Raw genomic sequence first — 18,668 nt, 5'->3', positions numbered from 1 at the left:
TTTTGACATCCTATATCCTTTCCATAAATTATTTATGACAGACGTTATTAAATTTAGTTAACTAAATATATTTTAGTTAGAGAGCTTATAATTAATAAATTAAATTTGTGTTGAAGATGTCCATCTTGATCATTCTTTTCAACTCTTAAATTAAGAAGAATGCAAAATTGATGATAAAGCAAATAGAAATAGTTTTAGAGAATGATGATGGTCATTTCAATGATGGGGTTAATTAAATGGTTCTTGGAAACGGTGTTTGGATTTTCTCTGTGTAATTTTACTGATTGGAAACATTCTGTAAAAGTCAAAAATCTCGTCGAACTTTTTGACATCCTAGATCCTTTCTATAAATTATTTATGACAGACGTTATTAAGTATAGTTGACTAAATATATTTTAATTAGGGAGGTTATAATTAATAAATTTAATTTGTGTTGAAGATGTTCATCTTATTCATTATTTTCAACTCTTAAATTAAGAAGAAAGCAAAATTGATGATAAAGCAAATAGAAATAGTTTTAGAGAATGATGATGGTCATTTCAATGAGGGTATTAATAAAATAGTTTTTGGAAACAGGCTTTGGATTTTCTCTGTGTAATTTTACTAATTGGAAACTTTCTGTAAAAGTTAAAAATCTCGTCGAGCTTTTTGACATCCTAGATCCTTTCTATATATTATTTATGACAGATATTAAATTTAGTTAACTAAATATATTTTAATTAGAGACCTTATAATAAATTAATTTGTGTTGAAGATGTTCATCTTGTTCATTCTTTTCAACTCTTGAATTAAGAAGAAAGCAAAATTGATGATAAAGCAAATAGAAATAGTTTTAGAGAATGATGATGGTCATTTCAATGAGGGTATTAATGAAATGGTTTTTGAAAACAGGCTTTGGATTTTCTCTGTGTAATTTTACTTATTGGAAACTTTCTGTAAAACTTAAGGATCTTGTCGAACTTTTTGACATCCTAGATCCTTTCTATATATTATTTATGACAGATATTAAATTTAGTTAACTAAATATATTTTAATTAGAGAGCTTATAATTAATAAATTAAATTTGTGATGATGATGTTCATCTTGTTCATTCTTTTTAACACTTAAATTAAGAAAAAAGCAAAAATGATGATAAAGAAAGTAGCAGAAATTTTAGAGAATGATGATGGTCATTTTAATGAGAATATTAATGAAATGGGTTTTGGAAACAGGCTTTGAATTTTCTCTGTGTAATTTTACTAATTGGAAACTTTCTGTAAAAGTTAAGGATCTCGTCGAGATTTTTTTGACATCCTAGATCCTTTATATAAATTATTTGTGACAGACGTTATTAAATTTAGTTAACTAAATATATTTTAATTAAAGAGCTTATAAATAATAAATTAAATTTGTGTTGAAGATGTTCATCTTGATCATTCTTTTCAACTCTTAAATTAAGAAGAAAGCAAAATTGATGATAAAGCAAGTAGCAGCAGTTTTAGAGAATGATGATGGTCATTTTAATGATGGTGGTAATGAAATTATTCTTGTAAACCGGCTTTGGATTTTCTCTGTGTTATTTAACTAATAGATAACTTTCTATGGGAGATGAGGATCTCGTCAAAGTTTTTGACATCCTTGATCATTTCTATAAACTATTTATTTCAGATGTTATTGAAACTATATTTAGTTTCAATAACTCTATTTAGTTTGATTAGAGAACTTCTTATTAGTAAATTAAATTTTTGTTGGAAATGTTCACCTTGTTCATTATTTTCAGCCCTTAAATTAGGAAGAAAGCAAAATGGATGACAATGTAAGTAGCAGCAGTTTTAGAAAATGATGATGGTCATTTCAATAATGGTATGTATCAATGAAGTTATTCTTTTAAACCGGCTTTGAATTTTTGTCTGTCATTTTACTAATGGATGACTTTCTATGGAAGTTAAGGATCTCGCCAAAGATTTTGACATCCTAGATCCTTTCTATAAATTATTAATTACAGACGTTATTGATTTTAAAAACTAAATATAGTTTGATTAGAGATCTTGTAATTAGTAAATTAAACTTTTGTTGAATATGTTCCCTTTGTTCATTATTTTCAGCCCTTAAATTAAAAAGAAATAAAATGGATGACAATGAAAGTAGCAGTAGTTTTAAAGATAAATTTCTGTGGAAGTTAAGAACCTCGCCGGAGTTTTGGACTTCCTATAACCTTTATATAAATTATTTATTGATTTTAGAAAATAAATATAGTTTGATTGGAGAAGTCATCATTATTAAACTAAATTTTCTTTGAAAATATTCTTATTCATTCTTTTCAGCCCTTAAATTAAAAACAAAGTAAAATGGATGACAGTGAAAGCAACAGTAGTTGTAAAAAATGTTGATAATCATTTCAGTGACGATATTAATGTTCAACGACAATATTAATGTCTGTGTCATTTTACTAATGGATAACCTTCGATGGAAGTTAAGGATCTCGCCGAAGTTTTTTAGATGTTATTGATTTTAGAAACTAAATATAGTTTGATTAGATAACTCTTAATTAGAAAATTAAATGTTTGTTTAAAATATAAGCCTTGTTCATTATTTTCAGCCCTTTAATTAAGAAGAAATCAAATGAATGATACCGTAAGTAGCAATAGTTTTAGAGAATGATGATGGTGACTTCAATGATGGTATTAATGAAGTTATTTTTGGAAACCGTTTTTGGATTATCTCTGTGCTATTTTCCTAATTAATAGCTTACTGCGGAAATTATGAATCTTACCGAAATTTTTTATACCCCAGATTCTTTCTATATATTATTTATTAAATGCGTTATTGATTTTAGAAACTAAATATAGTTTAATATGTAAACTTATAATTAATAAATTAAATAAAATAATAATTAATTAAATAAAATAATAATTAATAAATTAAATAAATAATTTTTGTTGATAATGTTCACATTGTTTATTATTTTCAGCCCTTAAATTAAGGAGAAAGTCAAATGGATGACATTGCAACTAGCAGTAGTCTTAGAGATTGATGATGATCATTTCAATGAAGGCATCAATTTACTAAGTGGTGTGATTTTACGAATTGATAACTTTCTATGGAAGTTAAGGATCTCGTCGAAGCTTTTAACCTCCTTGATCCTTTCTATAAACTACTTATTAGAAACGTTATTCATAATACAAACTAAGTATAGATATTTTAGAGAATTTATAATTAATAAATTAAATTATTTTTGAATATGTTCCCTTATTCATTATTTTCAGCCCTTTAATTAAGAAGAGGTTAAATGGATGATAGCCTAAGTAGCAGTAGTTTTAGGGAATGATGATGGTCATTTCAATGATGGTATCAATGAAGCTATTCTTGAAAACCGTCTTCGGATTATCTCTGAGTCAATTTAATAATTGGTAAATTTCTATGGAATATCTCGCCAAAGTTTTTGACATCCTAGATCCTTTTTATAAATTAATTATCACAAATGTTGTTGATTTTGGAAACTAAACATAGTTTTATTATAGAATTTGTAATTAATAAATTCAATTTTTATTGAATGTGTTATTCACTTTATTCATTATTTTCAGCCCTTAAAGTAGTAAAGTGGATGACAAAGTAACAATAGTTCTGGAGAAGTTTTTATGTAATTATCAACTAAATAGTTTAAAAAAAAGCACAAAAAACCTTTTAATGATAACCTATATTGTGTGTCATTTTCACATACAATGCGGTAAAATATTGAAATGCATTGCATTGTGTTTAATTGTTTATTAGATCAACATTTATATGAAGAGGATTTAACATGTCTTGCTTTCATACGGAATGAATTAGCTAATAACATGAATCTATTTCGAATTCTTCTTACTAACCAAAGATAAAACGAAAATTTAGTAAACCCCCCTTTTAAACCAGTATTTATTCCATAAAAAATAAGGGATTTATTTGATTTAGTTTCCTACGCTAACAAAAAATCATAATATAAAATTAATTTACACATTTTACTTAAAAACAATACTGTGAATTTAAGCTTACTTTCATTTCAAATACTGTATTCATTCATTTTTTGCCTTAACGTTTAGTGAGACCCACTTAAGATGGAAGACCCTCCGCATCTTTTTTTATTTTTATTTTTACTCTGATTTTAATAAATAATAACTTAAAAGTTAGACAAAAAGCTCTATGCATGACAAAAATATTACCTACATCTCCCGTCAGACGTCTACTCTAACATATTTCATTGTAAAAATCCTGCTAAAATTTAATTTAAAAGGATATTTTTTGTAGTAAAGTAAGTACGTCATTAAATGTCACATCTTTTTCAGGGGTACAGTGAAACATTATTAACTCTGTAGCAAAACTAAAAGGGGCATTTTACTAATTAATTATTCGTTCTGATTTAATATCAGGCGTCACGTTAGTTTTGTGAGACAATTTTATATCTATTTAATGTGTATGATATAAATGAGTAGAATGAACTTTGAACAAGTAACTATAATAGACGAACTTGAACTTCTGTGTCTTATTGGTACTAAGAATTAAACTGACTGTGAAGGCAAATGGTTTTTATGTCCTCAGTTTCTTTTTTATCATTTTGTTTGCATGCTTAGAGTTAGGGTATATTTTTCATTAAAATCTTAAACAATAATAATAAAAATTTTACATTTAATCTGTATATATAGTACAGTGGTGGTCATAATTATAACAACTTATTAAAATATTTTAAAAATATGAGCTGTACTAACTGAATTGAATGTCTTGGTGTTGTAATTTGGTGTTCACTGAGTATAATAAAAGGACAAACAATAAACCATATCAATTCACTTCATATGGAATAAAACTCATCATAAGGTATACATCCCAACGTTGTAAAATATGTGCAAAATTAATAAGATCGTTCAATTTCCCTGCCAATATAGATGAAAGGGATGTTTTATTGACTATAAAATAAAATTTAATGTAGGCAAGGGTGACATCTGCTAATTTTGTACCTGTCCAATTATATTAGAGTATTTGTATATTTTATTATCTGTTTTAAACAATAAAAATACATATATAATAAAAAAATATTATTAAAATATTTCATACTTTTAAAAATATATCATTAAATAAAACAATGACTCATTTCTTCATTAATAATATATAAACTAAACACATAACATTTTACAACTTTTTAACAGTCAGTAAAAAACCTGATAATAAAATGATAACTTTAATCCCGGATATAACTCAACAAACATCAGTATTATCTTGTCAATGTCAAATTTAAAAATACTTCGATATAAACGAAAATTTACGAATCAGTGGAGATAAATAAATTACAGTTATGTGAGTATATTTTCCTTTTTAGAAATTACAAGAATGTTAAAGTTGTGTAGTTACCCACATATAAAAGGTAAAAGATTTATTTTGACTACAGTAGTAAAATACATTGTATATTTTCTTGATTTTATGAATTTTATAATTTTACCATATAATTAAGATATTTTTTACATTTTATTTTCATCATTTTAACAAACTATTAAATGAATTTTACCATTGTCATTTTAACTAATATTATTTAATTATAATTAAACAAATTTTAATTTAAGTTAGACTAAAATATGTTTCTGGAAATGAGGGAAAAAAGAGATTGTTTGTTTAACTCGAAAATTATTGTAATTTCCAGAAATCATCAGAATTTTAAAACGTAAAAATTAACTTTTTATTTGTACAAAACTACTCCTCCAAATTTGCACAGAGTTTAATAACCTATTTCGCCAAATATTTGTATTTTTAAGATTCACATGAAAAAACCTAAAATTGAAAAGTTAAAGTTTTCATTCCCCTATAAAGTTATAACCCACTTCTGACTTCTCAAAAAAATTTTATAGCAACTTTTGCATAATTATTTTTAAGTTAAGTTCATTTCTGGACACTCTATTAATAACGGAAATTGATTTAATTTGCTTTCTCCAAAGATATTATCATATTTTAAGGTCAGATTCATGTTAAATGAGGCCGATTGCGTAGAGATTGATTAAAACAAAGTTTAACAGTCTCTTTAACAATTTAGAAACTGATTAAGCTAAAGTACATACACCGTTAAAGTTAAATGATTTATCTTAAGGTAAGGGACATCTTTTTGTGGCAAAATACTCTTTTACTCTTTTTAAAGTACAATTGTATCAGTCCTACAATCAATTACATGAAACAGATAAAAATTTATCTAATTTAATAATCTAGTTTACCTAATTTAATTAATTCAGTGAATTGTGCAATTCCATGTTCAATAAATTAAAATTATTTTAAGGTAAAATACATTTTCTGTGACAAAATACTCTTTTATTCCTTTTAAATTACAATTGTATTAATTCTACAAATCAATTACATGAAACAGATACAAATTTTCTAATTTAATAATCTAATTTACCTAATTTAATTAATTCAGTAAATTGTGCAACATTCCACGTTCAGAAAATTAAAATTATCTTAAGGTAAGGTAAAATACAAAATGTGTGACAAAATACTCTTTACTCCTTTTAAACCACAATTGTATTAGTCATACAATCAATTACATAAAATAGATAAAAATTTATCTAATTTAATAAACTGTTTTACCTAATTTAATTAATTCAGCAAATTGTCCAACATTGCACGTTCAGTAAATTAAAATTAGCTTAAGGTAAAATATATCTTTCTGTGACAAAATACTCTTTTACTCCTTTTAAATTATAATTGTATTAATCCTACAATCAATTTATATGAAACAGATATAAATTTATCTAATTTATCTGATTTAATTAATTCAGTAAATTGTGCAACATTCCACATTCAGTAAATTGAAATTGTCTTAAGGTAAAATACATTTTTTGTGACAAAAAATTTATCTATAACCTAAATTAATTAATTTAATTAATTTAGAAAATGTTGCAACATTCCATGTTTAGTAAATTAAAACATTTATAGACGGTTTTGAATGTAAACAACTGATATTTGTCAGTTGGATAATTTGTTGAGTAAACCACCCCACTTTTTAATATTAGTTCCATTTTCACAATTCAATTAAAGGAGAGAAATCAGAAATGAACCTGATCCAAGTCGTTTGTATTCCGCATCATGTATTATTTGCAGTCGTCGCTCATAAGGCCTTCATCCCGAAATCCTTGATATCTTCCCTCGATGTTCGCCAGATTTTGATGTAGACGCTATTCTTATTTGTCTCTCGTATCGCTCAAGTTTTCAGACGATGTGAATGCATTCCTGCATGCAGGGAATTTATCTTGGGAGACGGTCTTGTGGTAATTTTACAACAAATTGCCGGCGATTTACTTGAAATCGGGAGATTTGCTCCAAATCAAAAGCGTTGCCAAAACAACACTTCTTAATTAGTCCAATTGTATCAATTTGATGGCATTAATTGCTGAATATGAAGATCAAATGTTCAATTAATCATTAACCTAAAAAACTACTAAGCAAGCAACAACCATATCAGTGATTCCAATTTGTAATCTTGAGTAATCAAATAGGTTTAGAAATATTACCAATAAAAATGGCCTTGAAAATATGTGGAAATTCATATTATACAGAAGTAGTAATTAATGAGAAAATATTCTATCAAGAAAAATGATAATTTCTAAAGTTGCTCTACATATTAGTGATAATGTATGTATATTATTCTTTGTAACGTATTTTTTATCTCAGTATATGTATTTTCATATGGTAATCGGTTTGACGTATATCTCTCTAAATAAAACACTTCATTAAGAAAGTGGAAGACAATATTTTTCTGATTAATTAAGGATATTGGCAATAATATTACAAATTTTCTTAAGGAATACTTATTTTTTGTAATACATCATGCCAGAAGCAATTTTGTAATCTTATATTATCAAATAGGTTTAGAAATATTACCAATTAAAGTGGCCCTGAAAATATGTAGAAATTTATTTTAAATATAACTATAAGGAGATATAACAGTATTAATTAATGAGAAAAACTTATATCTTTGGAGCATATATCACATTTTTATTGTAAATAGTTTATCTTGTCTTCTAAATTAAATAGCAACTTTATTTATCTCTTTAGAATGAAAAGGGTTGGACGTGTTAGAAGCTAAACTAGTCACAATGAAATAGGTATCAATACTTAAAATATATAAAGTATGTATAATCTATTCACTACATTACACTTTAATGTTACAAAAAACTTCTTTATTTTTTTAAATATCTGTAGAAAACTAAAATAATTTAAATTTATTATAAAATACTTAAGAATAGATTCATTTAATTTGTGAATTGTTTATCGGTCGTCTTAACCGTGCTGTGTCATGATCAACGATGCTCTTTGAAGGTCTATTGTACAAAAAAGACATCTCAAGCTTTGTACTTAAGTAAGAAGACTGATCTTAATCCTACAATACATCTTTCTGTGGCAAAATACTCTTTTACTCCTTTTAAACTACAATTGTATTAATTCTACAAATCAATTACATGAAATGGATATAAATTTTTCTAATTTAATAATCTAATTTACCTAATTTAATTAATGCAGTAAATTGTGCAACATTCCACGTTCAGAAAATTAAAATTATCTTAAGGTAAAATACATCTTTCTGTGACAAAATACTCTTTTACTCTTTTTAAATTACAATTGTATTAGTCCTACAATCAATTTCATGAAACAGATATGAATTTATCTAATTTAATAATCTAATTTACCTAATTTAATTAATTCAGTAAATTGTGCAACATTCCACGTTAAGTAAATTAAAATTATCTTAAGGTAAAATACATCTTTCTGTGACAAAATACTCTTTTACTCCTTTTAAACTACAATTGTATTAATCCTACAATCAATTTCATAAAACAGTTATAAATTTATCTAATTTAATAATCTAATTTATCTAATTTAATTAATTCAGTAAATTGTGCAACATTACACGTTCAGAAAATTAAAATTATCTTAAGGTAAAATACATCTTTATATGGCAAAATACTCTTTTACTCCTTTTAAATTAAAATTGTATTAACCCTACAAATTAATTACATGAAACAAATATAAATTTATTTAATTTAATAATCTAATTTACCTAATTTAATTAATTCAGTAAATTGTGCAACATTCCACATTAAGTAAATTAAAATTATCTTAAGGTAAAATACATCTTTCTGTGACAAAATACTCTTTTACTCCTTTTAAACTACAATTGTATTAATCCTACAATCAATTTCATGAAACAGGTATAAATTTCTCTAATTTAATAATCTAATTTATCTAATTTAATTAATTCAGTAAATTGTGCAACATTCCACGTTCAGAAAATTAAAATTATCTTAAGGTAAAATACATCTTTCTGTGGCAAAATACTCTTTTACTCCTTTTAAATTAAAATTGTATTAACCCTACAAATTAATTACATGAAACAGATATAAATTTATTTAATTTAATAATCTAATTTAATTAATTCAGTAAATTGTGCAACATTCCACATTCAATAAATTAAAATTATCTTAAGGTGAAATACATCTTTCTGTGACAAAATAGTCTTTTATTCCTTTTAAACTACAATTGTATTAATCTTACAATCCATTACATGAAACAAATATAAATTTATCTTATTTAATAATCTAATTTACCTAATTTAATTAATGCAGTAAATTGTGCAACATTCCACGTTCAGTAATTTCACAATGAAATAGGTATCAATATTTAAAATATATAGAGTATGTAAAATCTATACACTTTAATGTTACAAAAAACTACTTTATTTTTTAAAATAATTGAAATTTATCATAAAATACTTTAGAATAGATTCATTTAATTTATGAATAACATTGTTTATCAGTCGTCTTCACCGTGCTTTGTGAGGAATGCGAAGAAACTTGATGAACACATTAACTGGAACATGCAACAGTGGAGTCAGGTTCTCTTTATAAATGAATCCAGGTTTTGTTTAAGATCAAATAAAGAACTACAAAGAGTCTATAGACGTCGAGGAGAATGGTATTTGAATACACTGAGACTGAGAGAAGAGCTTTTGGAGGAGGATCTCTAATGGTTCCCTGAGGACCAGGCAATGCATTGACAATGTTTTGTAACCTATCATCTTGAATATGTAAGGATTAATTTGTGGATTATTGAGTAGCCATCAAATAGTTCCAATATGAATTCTATAGAACATCTTTAGGACATTCTAAGACGAAGAAATCTGGAACCCGCAAATAACCCTCAAGAATTAGCTCAACAACTTCTGTATTTTTTATTATTCATTTGTTTTTATACATGGTCAAAGTGATACCTATTTCATTGTGATTAGTTTATATTAGAAACAATTTTATTAAAAATATTTATTTTCTAATGTTAATGGATGAATGGTTCCTAAGATATATAGATAGACTTATAAGTCAGTGAGCCAGTACACAAATACTATTCAAAAACAACAATAATAATGAAATATAAAATATGTATCAGTAGCCAAAAATAAATCGAAAACAATATGTTAAAATAAAATGCAACCAACGTCAATTTATAAACTTTCCTGTGGTTGCAACGTCAATTATTTACGTCTGGCACAAACGTTGTGGTTATTACTAATTACACAAGACTCGCAAACCGTATAACGTAGCAAAGTACTAGTCACAAATTCGTTATCGAGTTGTAATGGTGGTTCCATCACTCTTTATAAAAATGTTTATTATTTTTATACGTGTTTAAGACTGAGGGTAAATATTTATTTGATTATTTGGTATAATATTGTTATTTTTAATTTTAATTTAAATGACGATTTCTCCTTAGTGAAAGTTAGACTTTCCCAACAACAACAGTTAACAAATCACATTAAAATGGTTAAAAACATATTACATTAATTATTCAATATTTTATGCTGTGGAAAATTAGTACAATGAAATAATTTTATCTAAAAGCAAATGGAGTGACACAAATTGAGGGTGTTAAGTCCTTAACAAAAGCACTTAACAATTACACCCCTTTATGTAAAAAAAATTATTTAAAATATGGGTATAAAAACGTTTAAATGTGGTCCAAGTATTGTGGTAATTTAAGACATAATTTAGGTTTTCTGTTTTTAAAATTGCCAATCTTATTATTGTCCACATCATTTCACTGGACGCGTAAAAACGGCTAATTTTATTTTTCAGCTTCCCATCCAACCCAATGGCATCAAAGCCACAGGTTGATTGGGACAGAGCCAGCACGACTAGAAATCATTTACGTACACTATCTAAATTTAGTTGGGCATCTGCTATTTTATCGCATGTCAACAATAATCCAACTTATGTCATAATGTTCTTTTTACAATTAGCCGTCGTAGTGATTATACCGTTCAGTCAATTTTTCAAGGGTATTTTTATGAATTGTCGATAAGGTCAGTTTATCAATACTATCATCATTAATAACGTACCATTTTATGAATATTAATAGGGTATTTACAAATTAATTACCTACATGTGTATTACATGCAGTGGTGACTTGAAAAAAGTATGGAATATTATTTTATTCGCAGACTGTTGTACTTAGTAATACCTTAACAGGTTTACTTTTTACTTTAATTTAGGAAAAGGGTAATTGAACTTTGTGCAATGTGAACTGGCAAAAACATTAAATATTACTCAGAGTGCTGTTTCGAAGATTTTATGTAAATTCCCACTCAAGGTAGAGTTGAAAATGGACACAAGTCAGAACGTCCACGAAAAACCACTTCCAAGACTGACAATATTATAAAAAGGCTCTCCCTCAAATATCCTCACAAAATATCAAGACAAACCACTGCTATCAAAGAAAAACAGGCATTTGCAAAATCCCACTTGTTGAAAATTGATGAAAAGTGGAACACTGTTCATGGAGTGACGAAAGTAAGTTTAATTTGTTTGGGTCAGATTATGAGACTGTCAGTGTGGCAATGATAACATTTTAAAACCAAATTCCTACATTTAAACATAGTGGTGGAAACATTATGGTTTGGGGATACTTTTCACCAACCAAAGTTGCACCCTTGATTCAAGTGAAGGCTAAAATGGATCGTGGGACATACTGGAAAACACCATATTCCCATTTGCTGAAGAAGGGAAGCCTCTTCGTTGGATATTTCAACAAGACTACGAATGGCTTCTAATGAAAAACTTAACTGTGCTTGAATGGCCGGCCATTGGGAAGTATTAGACCTTCAAATCCCAACAAACATCAAAAGTAAACAAGAACTTCTTCAAGCCATACAGGAGCAGAGGCTGGTAAATTCTATGCCTAAAAGATGACAAGCAGTGACAGAAGCCAAAGGTTACCCCACAAAATATTGAAATATTTGATTTATTGTTAATTTTTTATGAATATTAATAAAATATTCCATATTTTTATCGAACGTAATAACAGTGTTTAATGGACCAATATTGCAGTAGATTAGATTTGCAGCAGATTAGGGAAATATTAAGTCACATTTGTAACAAGTAAATAAATACTCCATACTTTTTTCCACCACTTATTTCCATCTTATCTTTAATATTTATATTTATTTATATTATTAGCCGTGATATAAGATGTAAATAGATGTCTTAGTAAATAAGATTTTTGCACATAGACCAAGGTATACATCAAATTCAGTGTTTAAAATTGATAAAGACCAAAGCAAAGCATAATTTTCTCTATTTGCCTCAATAATTAATGTAGACGATAATAAAATTGATATGCCCTGGCAAGTTATCAAATTTGTTTACAACTCATTATCACAAAAAAAGTATAACGGTGTACATTCATGTCTGTTGGAATAGTCTGTTGAAATTAGTCTTTCTATGTTTCCGACTACTGCATCTTCAAGAGGTTCGTAATAATTAATAAACATTGCTAATTAAATGTTATGATTTCATTTGCATATATTATTAAAGTAAATGTATTTAAATGTAGTTTATATAGTATTTTGGGATTATCTTAGATGTAAGCATTGTTATTAAAATAACGGTACTCAGTTATGGCTGTTGGAATTACTGTTTCTGTGGTTCTGACAGGTACATCTTTAACTAAAGTTGTTTTTAATAATTAATAATAGTTAAACACATATATATGCTGCCATGAACAAATTCGAATATAGGTAAAGTACCGATAATTCATTAAATTAAGTACAATAAAGGTTAATTTGATAAATACATTTACATATATTATAATTGTTGAGTATGTAGCGGTTAATATCACAATTGGCAAAACATAAGTTTCGATTTAAACAATTGATATTGGACTTTGACCACGCCAGACACGAAATCGATCGGAATTTTGCGATCGTACACAGTGTAGGCATAGTAAATATTAGACAAAGTTTGCAATAACAGTATTCAATGCCATGGCTCAGTCCTGAGTTTACGTCACTTAAATAAAAGTCTAACGAAATATACACGTGCTTGATATGATCATCAAATAACAACATCTATTCTACGAGAACCACAGTCAATGTTTCATCTCATTAATCGTTTATTATCGGACTTTTTTTTTAAATTACCTTTTATTTGTCTAGATTTGTAAGTTAACTTTGTACAATGGGCAAAAACAGCCAAAATGGATTACGAGACAGAAGGATGAAAGATCATCACACAGAAGAAGATAAGGTATGAGTTATTTTATATTTAATTACAACACACTTATTTTAAAATTTCTTGAAGTAGTAGAAAAGACAGTTCTGCTGTGAATTTTCTTTTAAATAACTGATTACATATAAGAAAACAAAACAAAATATTATTATAAGATACTCATTATTGTCGTAATTATTGTTAAATTCTGTACTCATCAAATGCCATCATAAAATGATGTTAAATAATTGTATAATCTATGCAGGAGGAACATTCTATACAAAGTTATATCCATGAAAATGCAGCAGGATTGTATAAAAAGTGGGCTTTACTGAAACATGAGTAAGTTGCTTTAAATTACCGGAATTTGAAATTAAAATTTATATGTGAATTGTTTCAGACATTTGCCATTATGGTTACAAGATAACGAATTTATAATATTTGGGCACCGACCACCACTTCCGTGCTTTAAAACTTGCTTCCGGAGTATTTTCAAGTTGCACGCAGAAACCGGTAACATATGGACCCACTTACTAGGATTTATTTTATTTATTGGTAAATAAATAATAGGGTCACAATTATGCTGTGATTAAGTTTATTTATTGCAGGAATAACAGTCTATTTTCTATCAAAACATTTAATACACAGTAACAAAGTGGAAATGTGGGTGTTCCTAATATTCCTAGTGGGAGCCATCCTTTGTCTTGGATTCTCCTGGACCTTCCACACGTTTTACTGCCATTCAGAAACAGTGGGCAAATTGTTTTCCAAATTAGACTACTGCGGAATATCCCTGCTAATTATGGGGTCGTTTGTGCCATGGGTGTACTTCGGATTTTACTGTCACTTCACGCCGAAACTAATTCATCTATCCATTGTTACAATTTTAGGACTTGTAGCGATGTGCGTTAGTTTACTAGACAAATTCTCCACGCCCAAATGGAGGCCACTTAGGACAACCGTCTTTATATCATTTGGCTTGTCGGCAGTAATCCCGGCCGTGCATTACGGATTCGTGGAGGGATGGTTTAATAATATATCGCAGAAGGCCTTAGGATGGTTGATATTAATGGGTGTACTGTACATTACTGGCGCCCTGTTGTACGTATTGAGAGTTCCTGAACGATGGGCACCTGGGAAGTTCGATTTTTGGTTCCACTCCCATCAGATATTTCATGTTTTCGTTGTGGCCGCGGCTCTTGTGCATCTGCAGGGAGTGTCCGAATTGGCCGAACATAGACTAACTTTTGGCAACTGTGATGTACCTGATTCTATTAATCAATTTTAAATTATTTATTATTGTAAATAATTAAATAAAGTTGAAACGCATTTATATTTTATTTATTGTATAATAAACATGTATTATTCACTAATTAATGACCCTCCTGACATGTTATCACAGATTAGTCTAATGCGAAATACTATTGTTATCTATTACCACTATATAATAAATTCATAGGCTTATCTTAAGGTTTTATAACAGACAACTTCAGAACTTAAAGGCTAAACTTTTACGGAATACTTTACATATTCAAATTTTACATGGCATATGTTTTAAGTTCTCTACAACCACCTTTTATGGTGCCTTAAATTATTAAAATGTTTGTATGAACTTATAGTATGTTATGTTCATAATCTAAAATATATTGTTCTTAGAATTAATTAGAAACAGAGATACTAGTGGTATATTTATAGACATTTATACTGGTATAAAACCACTTGAGTATGAAGTAATAAATATTGTATTTTGTTGTAAATATTAATAAAACCAATTGTAACATTTTTGTAATTCAATTTTAATTATGCACTCAATGCATATAATCCATTGTATCAAATATAAAATCAACAAGGCATATATTTATCTTTCACAGAATAGGAAATAAATCAGTGTATAAAAAAGTTTTTTTGAAATATAAGAATTAACAAATTAAACAATATTGACATAAGATGGAACACAATTCTAAAACCATTTAGTATTTACAACACACATCACTTTTCATCCTCATTGTCTTCTTCCCCACTGTCATCATCCTCTTGTTGTTCATCATTCGAACCGTCGTCTTTATTTTCATGATTATTTTCTTCAATTTCATCTTCACTTTCCTCCCACTCATGATCACTTTCAGAGTGTAGGTCAACTTCCATTACATCATCTTCAGAATCAGATGAATCTGAAAATTTCAACATAAATAATACTCATAAGAATATTTTCTGATCTCAGCTTACCTTTGTCATTGAAGACAAGCAGGGGTTCTTCATTTAAGTCTCCTTCTGTGCTTGGTTTGGCACTAATCTGTGAGGCAAGCAAATTCAGCCTACCCCTAAGCCTTTGCAACTGTGCTTGCATAGCCAATCTACATTCAATACCACTTAATGAGTCTCCCAACAACTCTGATAGTTTAGGGTTTGAGATTAAAATACCTGAATGTATTTGTAAAATGTGCCTCAGCCAAAGAGAGCCAATTTGACACCTATAATTGATTTTTGTTATTTTAAATTGGTTGTGTGGGGTTTAATACTTACATGTCAGTTTTTCCTTTCAGGAAGTTGTTCAATTCCACCACCAAGGGCTCAATTACTGTAATGGGTAGCCTTCTTATAGTGTTCTTAATGACTGTCTCATCTTTTCTCGTTAGGACTTGTCTGAGTATGTTTTTATCTTTACTGTGTAAGCCTTGCACCAACAGCTGGGCAACATTGTCAGCTCTAGGGACTGCTTTACCATCTGCCTTGTTCAGAACCAGATTCTCCAACCTAATCTCCATTGGTACCTCCTGTTGTCCATCCTTTTTCCTTTTAACAGGGGCAGCACTTTGTGGGGTCACATACACAACATCTTTGCCGACGATTGGGGTTTGGACTTTCGTCACTTCAACGTCTTTCGCCGCACGGACTGTTCTGGGATCGTTGCGCACCAAACATTGAAATTTCTGGTATGTATCGACTGTCTAAAATAATACCCAAACCATTTATTATTAAGGTTTTACGACTTTATGTGGGAAACTTACAATATTTTCAAATGTGAGAGTAATTTCAGTTCCATGTCCAATACACAAAGTATTGTCGTCTCTATAAATTGATCCGTAAATTCTTATTGGAGTAACCATAGCCTTGTTTTGACCAGTGTCAGAGACTACTTGCAATGTAGTTTTTGGTTTTACAGGTTTTCCAGATTTCCTAAAAATTAAATCATTGTTCAACAACATGTAGAAATAGTACAAAATTTAAAATTAAACATTTTGTAAGATATTTTATAAACTAAATTTTGTCCAGTCTGTATAAAAACTATATTTAAATACCCTATACTTAAGATTAAATTAAGAGAAGATTTAATTTAAAAAGAAATTATTTTGATATAGATAAATAATGGAAGAAAGAATGTGGTGTAACTATTTTAAATAAAATATAAAACATTTTGATTGCATTTAATTAGAGGTGTATGTTTCTAATTAATACAAATAAATGAATAACCCCACAATATTCAAACATGGACAAGAAAAAATATTTAATTACACTGGTAAATAAATTTCCAGACTCTTAACTTTTAATAAAATAATAAATACAAACCCATTAAGTGTGTGTTCATAAATGTGGACAACTCCACTTCTAACACTGGCTGCCACACTAGTCGTACCATCTGACTGAGCTTTTAATGCTACATTGTGAACAACGTCCTCCATAAGAAAACTAGTAACTGCATTTTTATCTTTAGCACTGTCACTAAGATTCCAACAGCTCAACAGTCTGTCAACTTTTGAGCCACTGAGAAAGTATGCATCTGCCTTCAGCTTTGGGCTGATGTATTTTAACAGCACCACATCGGAGCTGTGGCCTGTGTAAACCCTTAACACTTCTTTCTTTGCTATGTCCCATAGTTTAATGTTTTTCGATGCTACTAATAATCTACCACTGTTGGGAATTACTAGAACTGCAGTTATGCTTTCATTGCCCGTTTTCCACTTGCTGCAATTAATTAAATATGTAAGCAACACTGAATGGTTATTATAAGATGTGATTACCTCTCTAGTTTTTTCTTAGACAGATTCCAAACTAAAACATTTTGTTCAGCACCGGTATACACAACATTACTGTTGTCCAAAGTAATGCAACTAATTGGTTGGCTTGTTTCACTGTTAATTGAATATTCAACATCTGCTTTTCCTATGGAATACACCAACAACAAACCAGACTTAGTACCCAAGGCAATTTTATAGTCAGCTTCTACAACTGATTCTCTGCGTTTTTTCTTTTTAGGCGATACATCCTGAAATAGCGTGCGTTAAGACGTAATAATTCAAAACAATGAGGCAAGAAGTATATTTGTGCAAAGGGGTTAGAAACAAAATATTCACTTGAGCACATGGCAACGTACCTTGTTTGTTACGTCCGAATTCAAAAAGTGTAAACAAGTACAGGGGCTTGTCAAGTGAAAATCGGGCGTAAACTCTTGATCGAAGTTGTTGGCAACCGTATCCCAGATCTTCAATTTGCCGTCAGTTGCCAATTGCGCGAAATATTTGCCGTCCTCACTGAACTGCGAAGCCATTTCGACCGCCATTAACACATGTTCTAACCTCAATAAATTTGAAGGTTATTGACTGTGAAGTTAACGGCGCACCGGAGTTTGGCCCGCTCGAAACGTCATCTGAGACACCGGAGAAAATAATTTAGTGTTTTATTAAAATTTATTTAAATGAATGTTGTGAAATAGAAAATTAATAATTTTATTTAATAATAAATAATTTGATATAAAATTTCTGTATTAATTGGATAAGCAACAGAACCGTAATGAGAACTGTTTTCAAGGTTGACAATTTCTTAATCTGAACCATAATAAGTGTAAAAATATAGAAAATATTCCATTTAAATTAAAAAAGTTTATTTATTATTAAATATTAAAATATTTAATTTAAATTAAACAAAAAAAATAAAATTTTTAAATTGAATTAAATTCTTAATTTAAATATATATATATATATATATATATATATATATATATATATATATATATTAATTTAAATTGAAAAAATAATAAAATAAAATATAATTTAAAACTAAAAAATAATATAAAATATTTAATTAAAAAAATATATGTATATAATGAAATATTTAATATAAATAAAAATAAAAAATATTAAATTTAAATTT

At 28.1% G+C, this 18,668-nt stretch overlaps 2 protein-coding genes across 6 annotated transcripts; one reads left to right on the top strand and one right to left on the bottom strand.

Moving 5' to 3' along the window:
- Positions 1-5,282: 5,282 nt before the first annotated feature.
- On the top strand, positions 5,283-14,853 carry LOC109600217 (adiponectin receptor protein-like). 5 transcript variants are annotated; one of them, XM_020016335.2, is made up of 5 exons: positions 5,283-5,301; positions 13,469-13,559; positions 13,786-13,862; positions 13,921-14,075; positions 14,129-14,853. In XM_020016335.2, exons 2-5 carry the CDS (start codon positions 13,491-13,493, stop codon positions 14,806-14,808), a joined length of 981 nt encoding a protein of 326 aa, XP_019871894.1. In that variant the 5' UTR covers positions 5,283-5,301; positions 13,469-13,490; the 3' UTR covers positions 14,809-14,853. The 5 variants fall into 5 exon arrangements, with proteins under 5 accessions (XP_019871894.1, XP_019871891.1, XP_019871892.1 ...); XM_020016332.2 differs by lacking the exon at positions 5,283-5,301 and adding an exon at positions 10,545-10,676; XM_020016333.2 differs by lacking the exon at positions 5,283-5,301 and adding an exon at positions 10,875-11,338.
- A 445-nt stretch (positions 14,854-15,298) lies between these two features.
- LOC109600222 (WD repeat-containing protein 43) lies at positions 15,299-18,102 on the bottom strand. Its single transcript, XM_049963116.1, has 7 exons — positions 17,893-18,102; positions 17,540-17,784; positions 17,088-17,483; positions 16,529-16,697; positions 16,044-16,468; positions 15,747-15,991; positions 15,299-15,691 (listed from the first exon to the last, which is right to left on the bottom strand). Exons 1-7 carry the CDS (start codon positions 18,076-18,078, stop codon positions 15,510-15,512), a joined length of 1,848 nt encoding a protein of 615 aa, XP_049819073.1. The 5' UTR covers positions 18,079-18,102; the 3' UTR covers positions 15,299-15,509.
- Between the last annotated feature and the right edge of the window lie 566 nt (positions 18,103-18,668).

This window comes from Aethina tumida, chromosome 2 (genome assembly GCF_024364675.1).
Source record: "Aethina tumida isolate Nest 87 chromosome 2, icAetTumi1.1, whole genome shotgun sequence".
NCBI classification, from domain to species: Eukaryota; Metazoa; Arthropoda; class Insecta; order Coleoptera; family Nitidulidae; genus Aethina; species Aethina tumida.
This window is presented reverse-complemented; position numbering and strand designations above follow the sequence as displayed.

Bases quoted from the DNA above. Each gene is read 5' to 3' on its own strand.
- LOC109600217 (XM_020016335.2), top strand. From the start codon at position 13,491: ATGGGCAAAAACAGCCAAAATGGATTACGAGACAGAAGGATGAAAGAT. The intron at 13,863-13,920 runs GTAAGTTGCTTT...GAATTGTTTCAG, and splicing joins TGGGCTTTACTGAAACATGA to ACATTTGCCATTATGGTTAC. The intron at 14,076-14,128 runs GTAAATAAATAA...TATTTATTGCAG, and splicing joins AGGATTTATTTTATTTATTG to GAATAACAGTCTATTTTCTA.
- LOC109600222 (XM_049963116.1), bottom strand. From the start codon at position 18,078: ATGGCGGTCGAAATGGCTTCGCAGTTCAGTGAGGACGGCAAATATTTC. The intron at 17,484-17,539 runs GTAATCACATCT...AATTAATTGCAG, and splicing joins TCTAAGAAAAAACTAGAGAG to CAAGTGGAAAACGGGCAATG. The intron at 15,992-16,043 runs GTAAGTATTAAA...AATCAATTATAG, and splicing joins CTGAAAGGAAAAACTGACAT to GTGTCAAATTGGCTCTCTTT.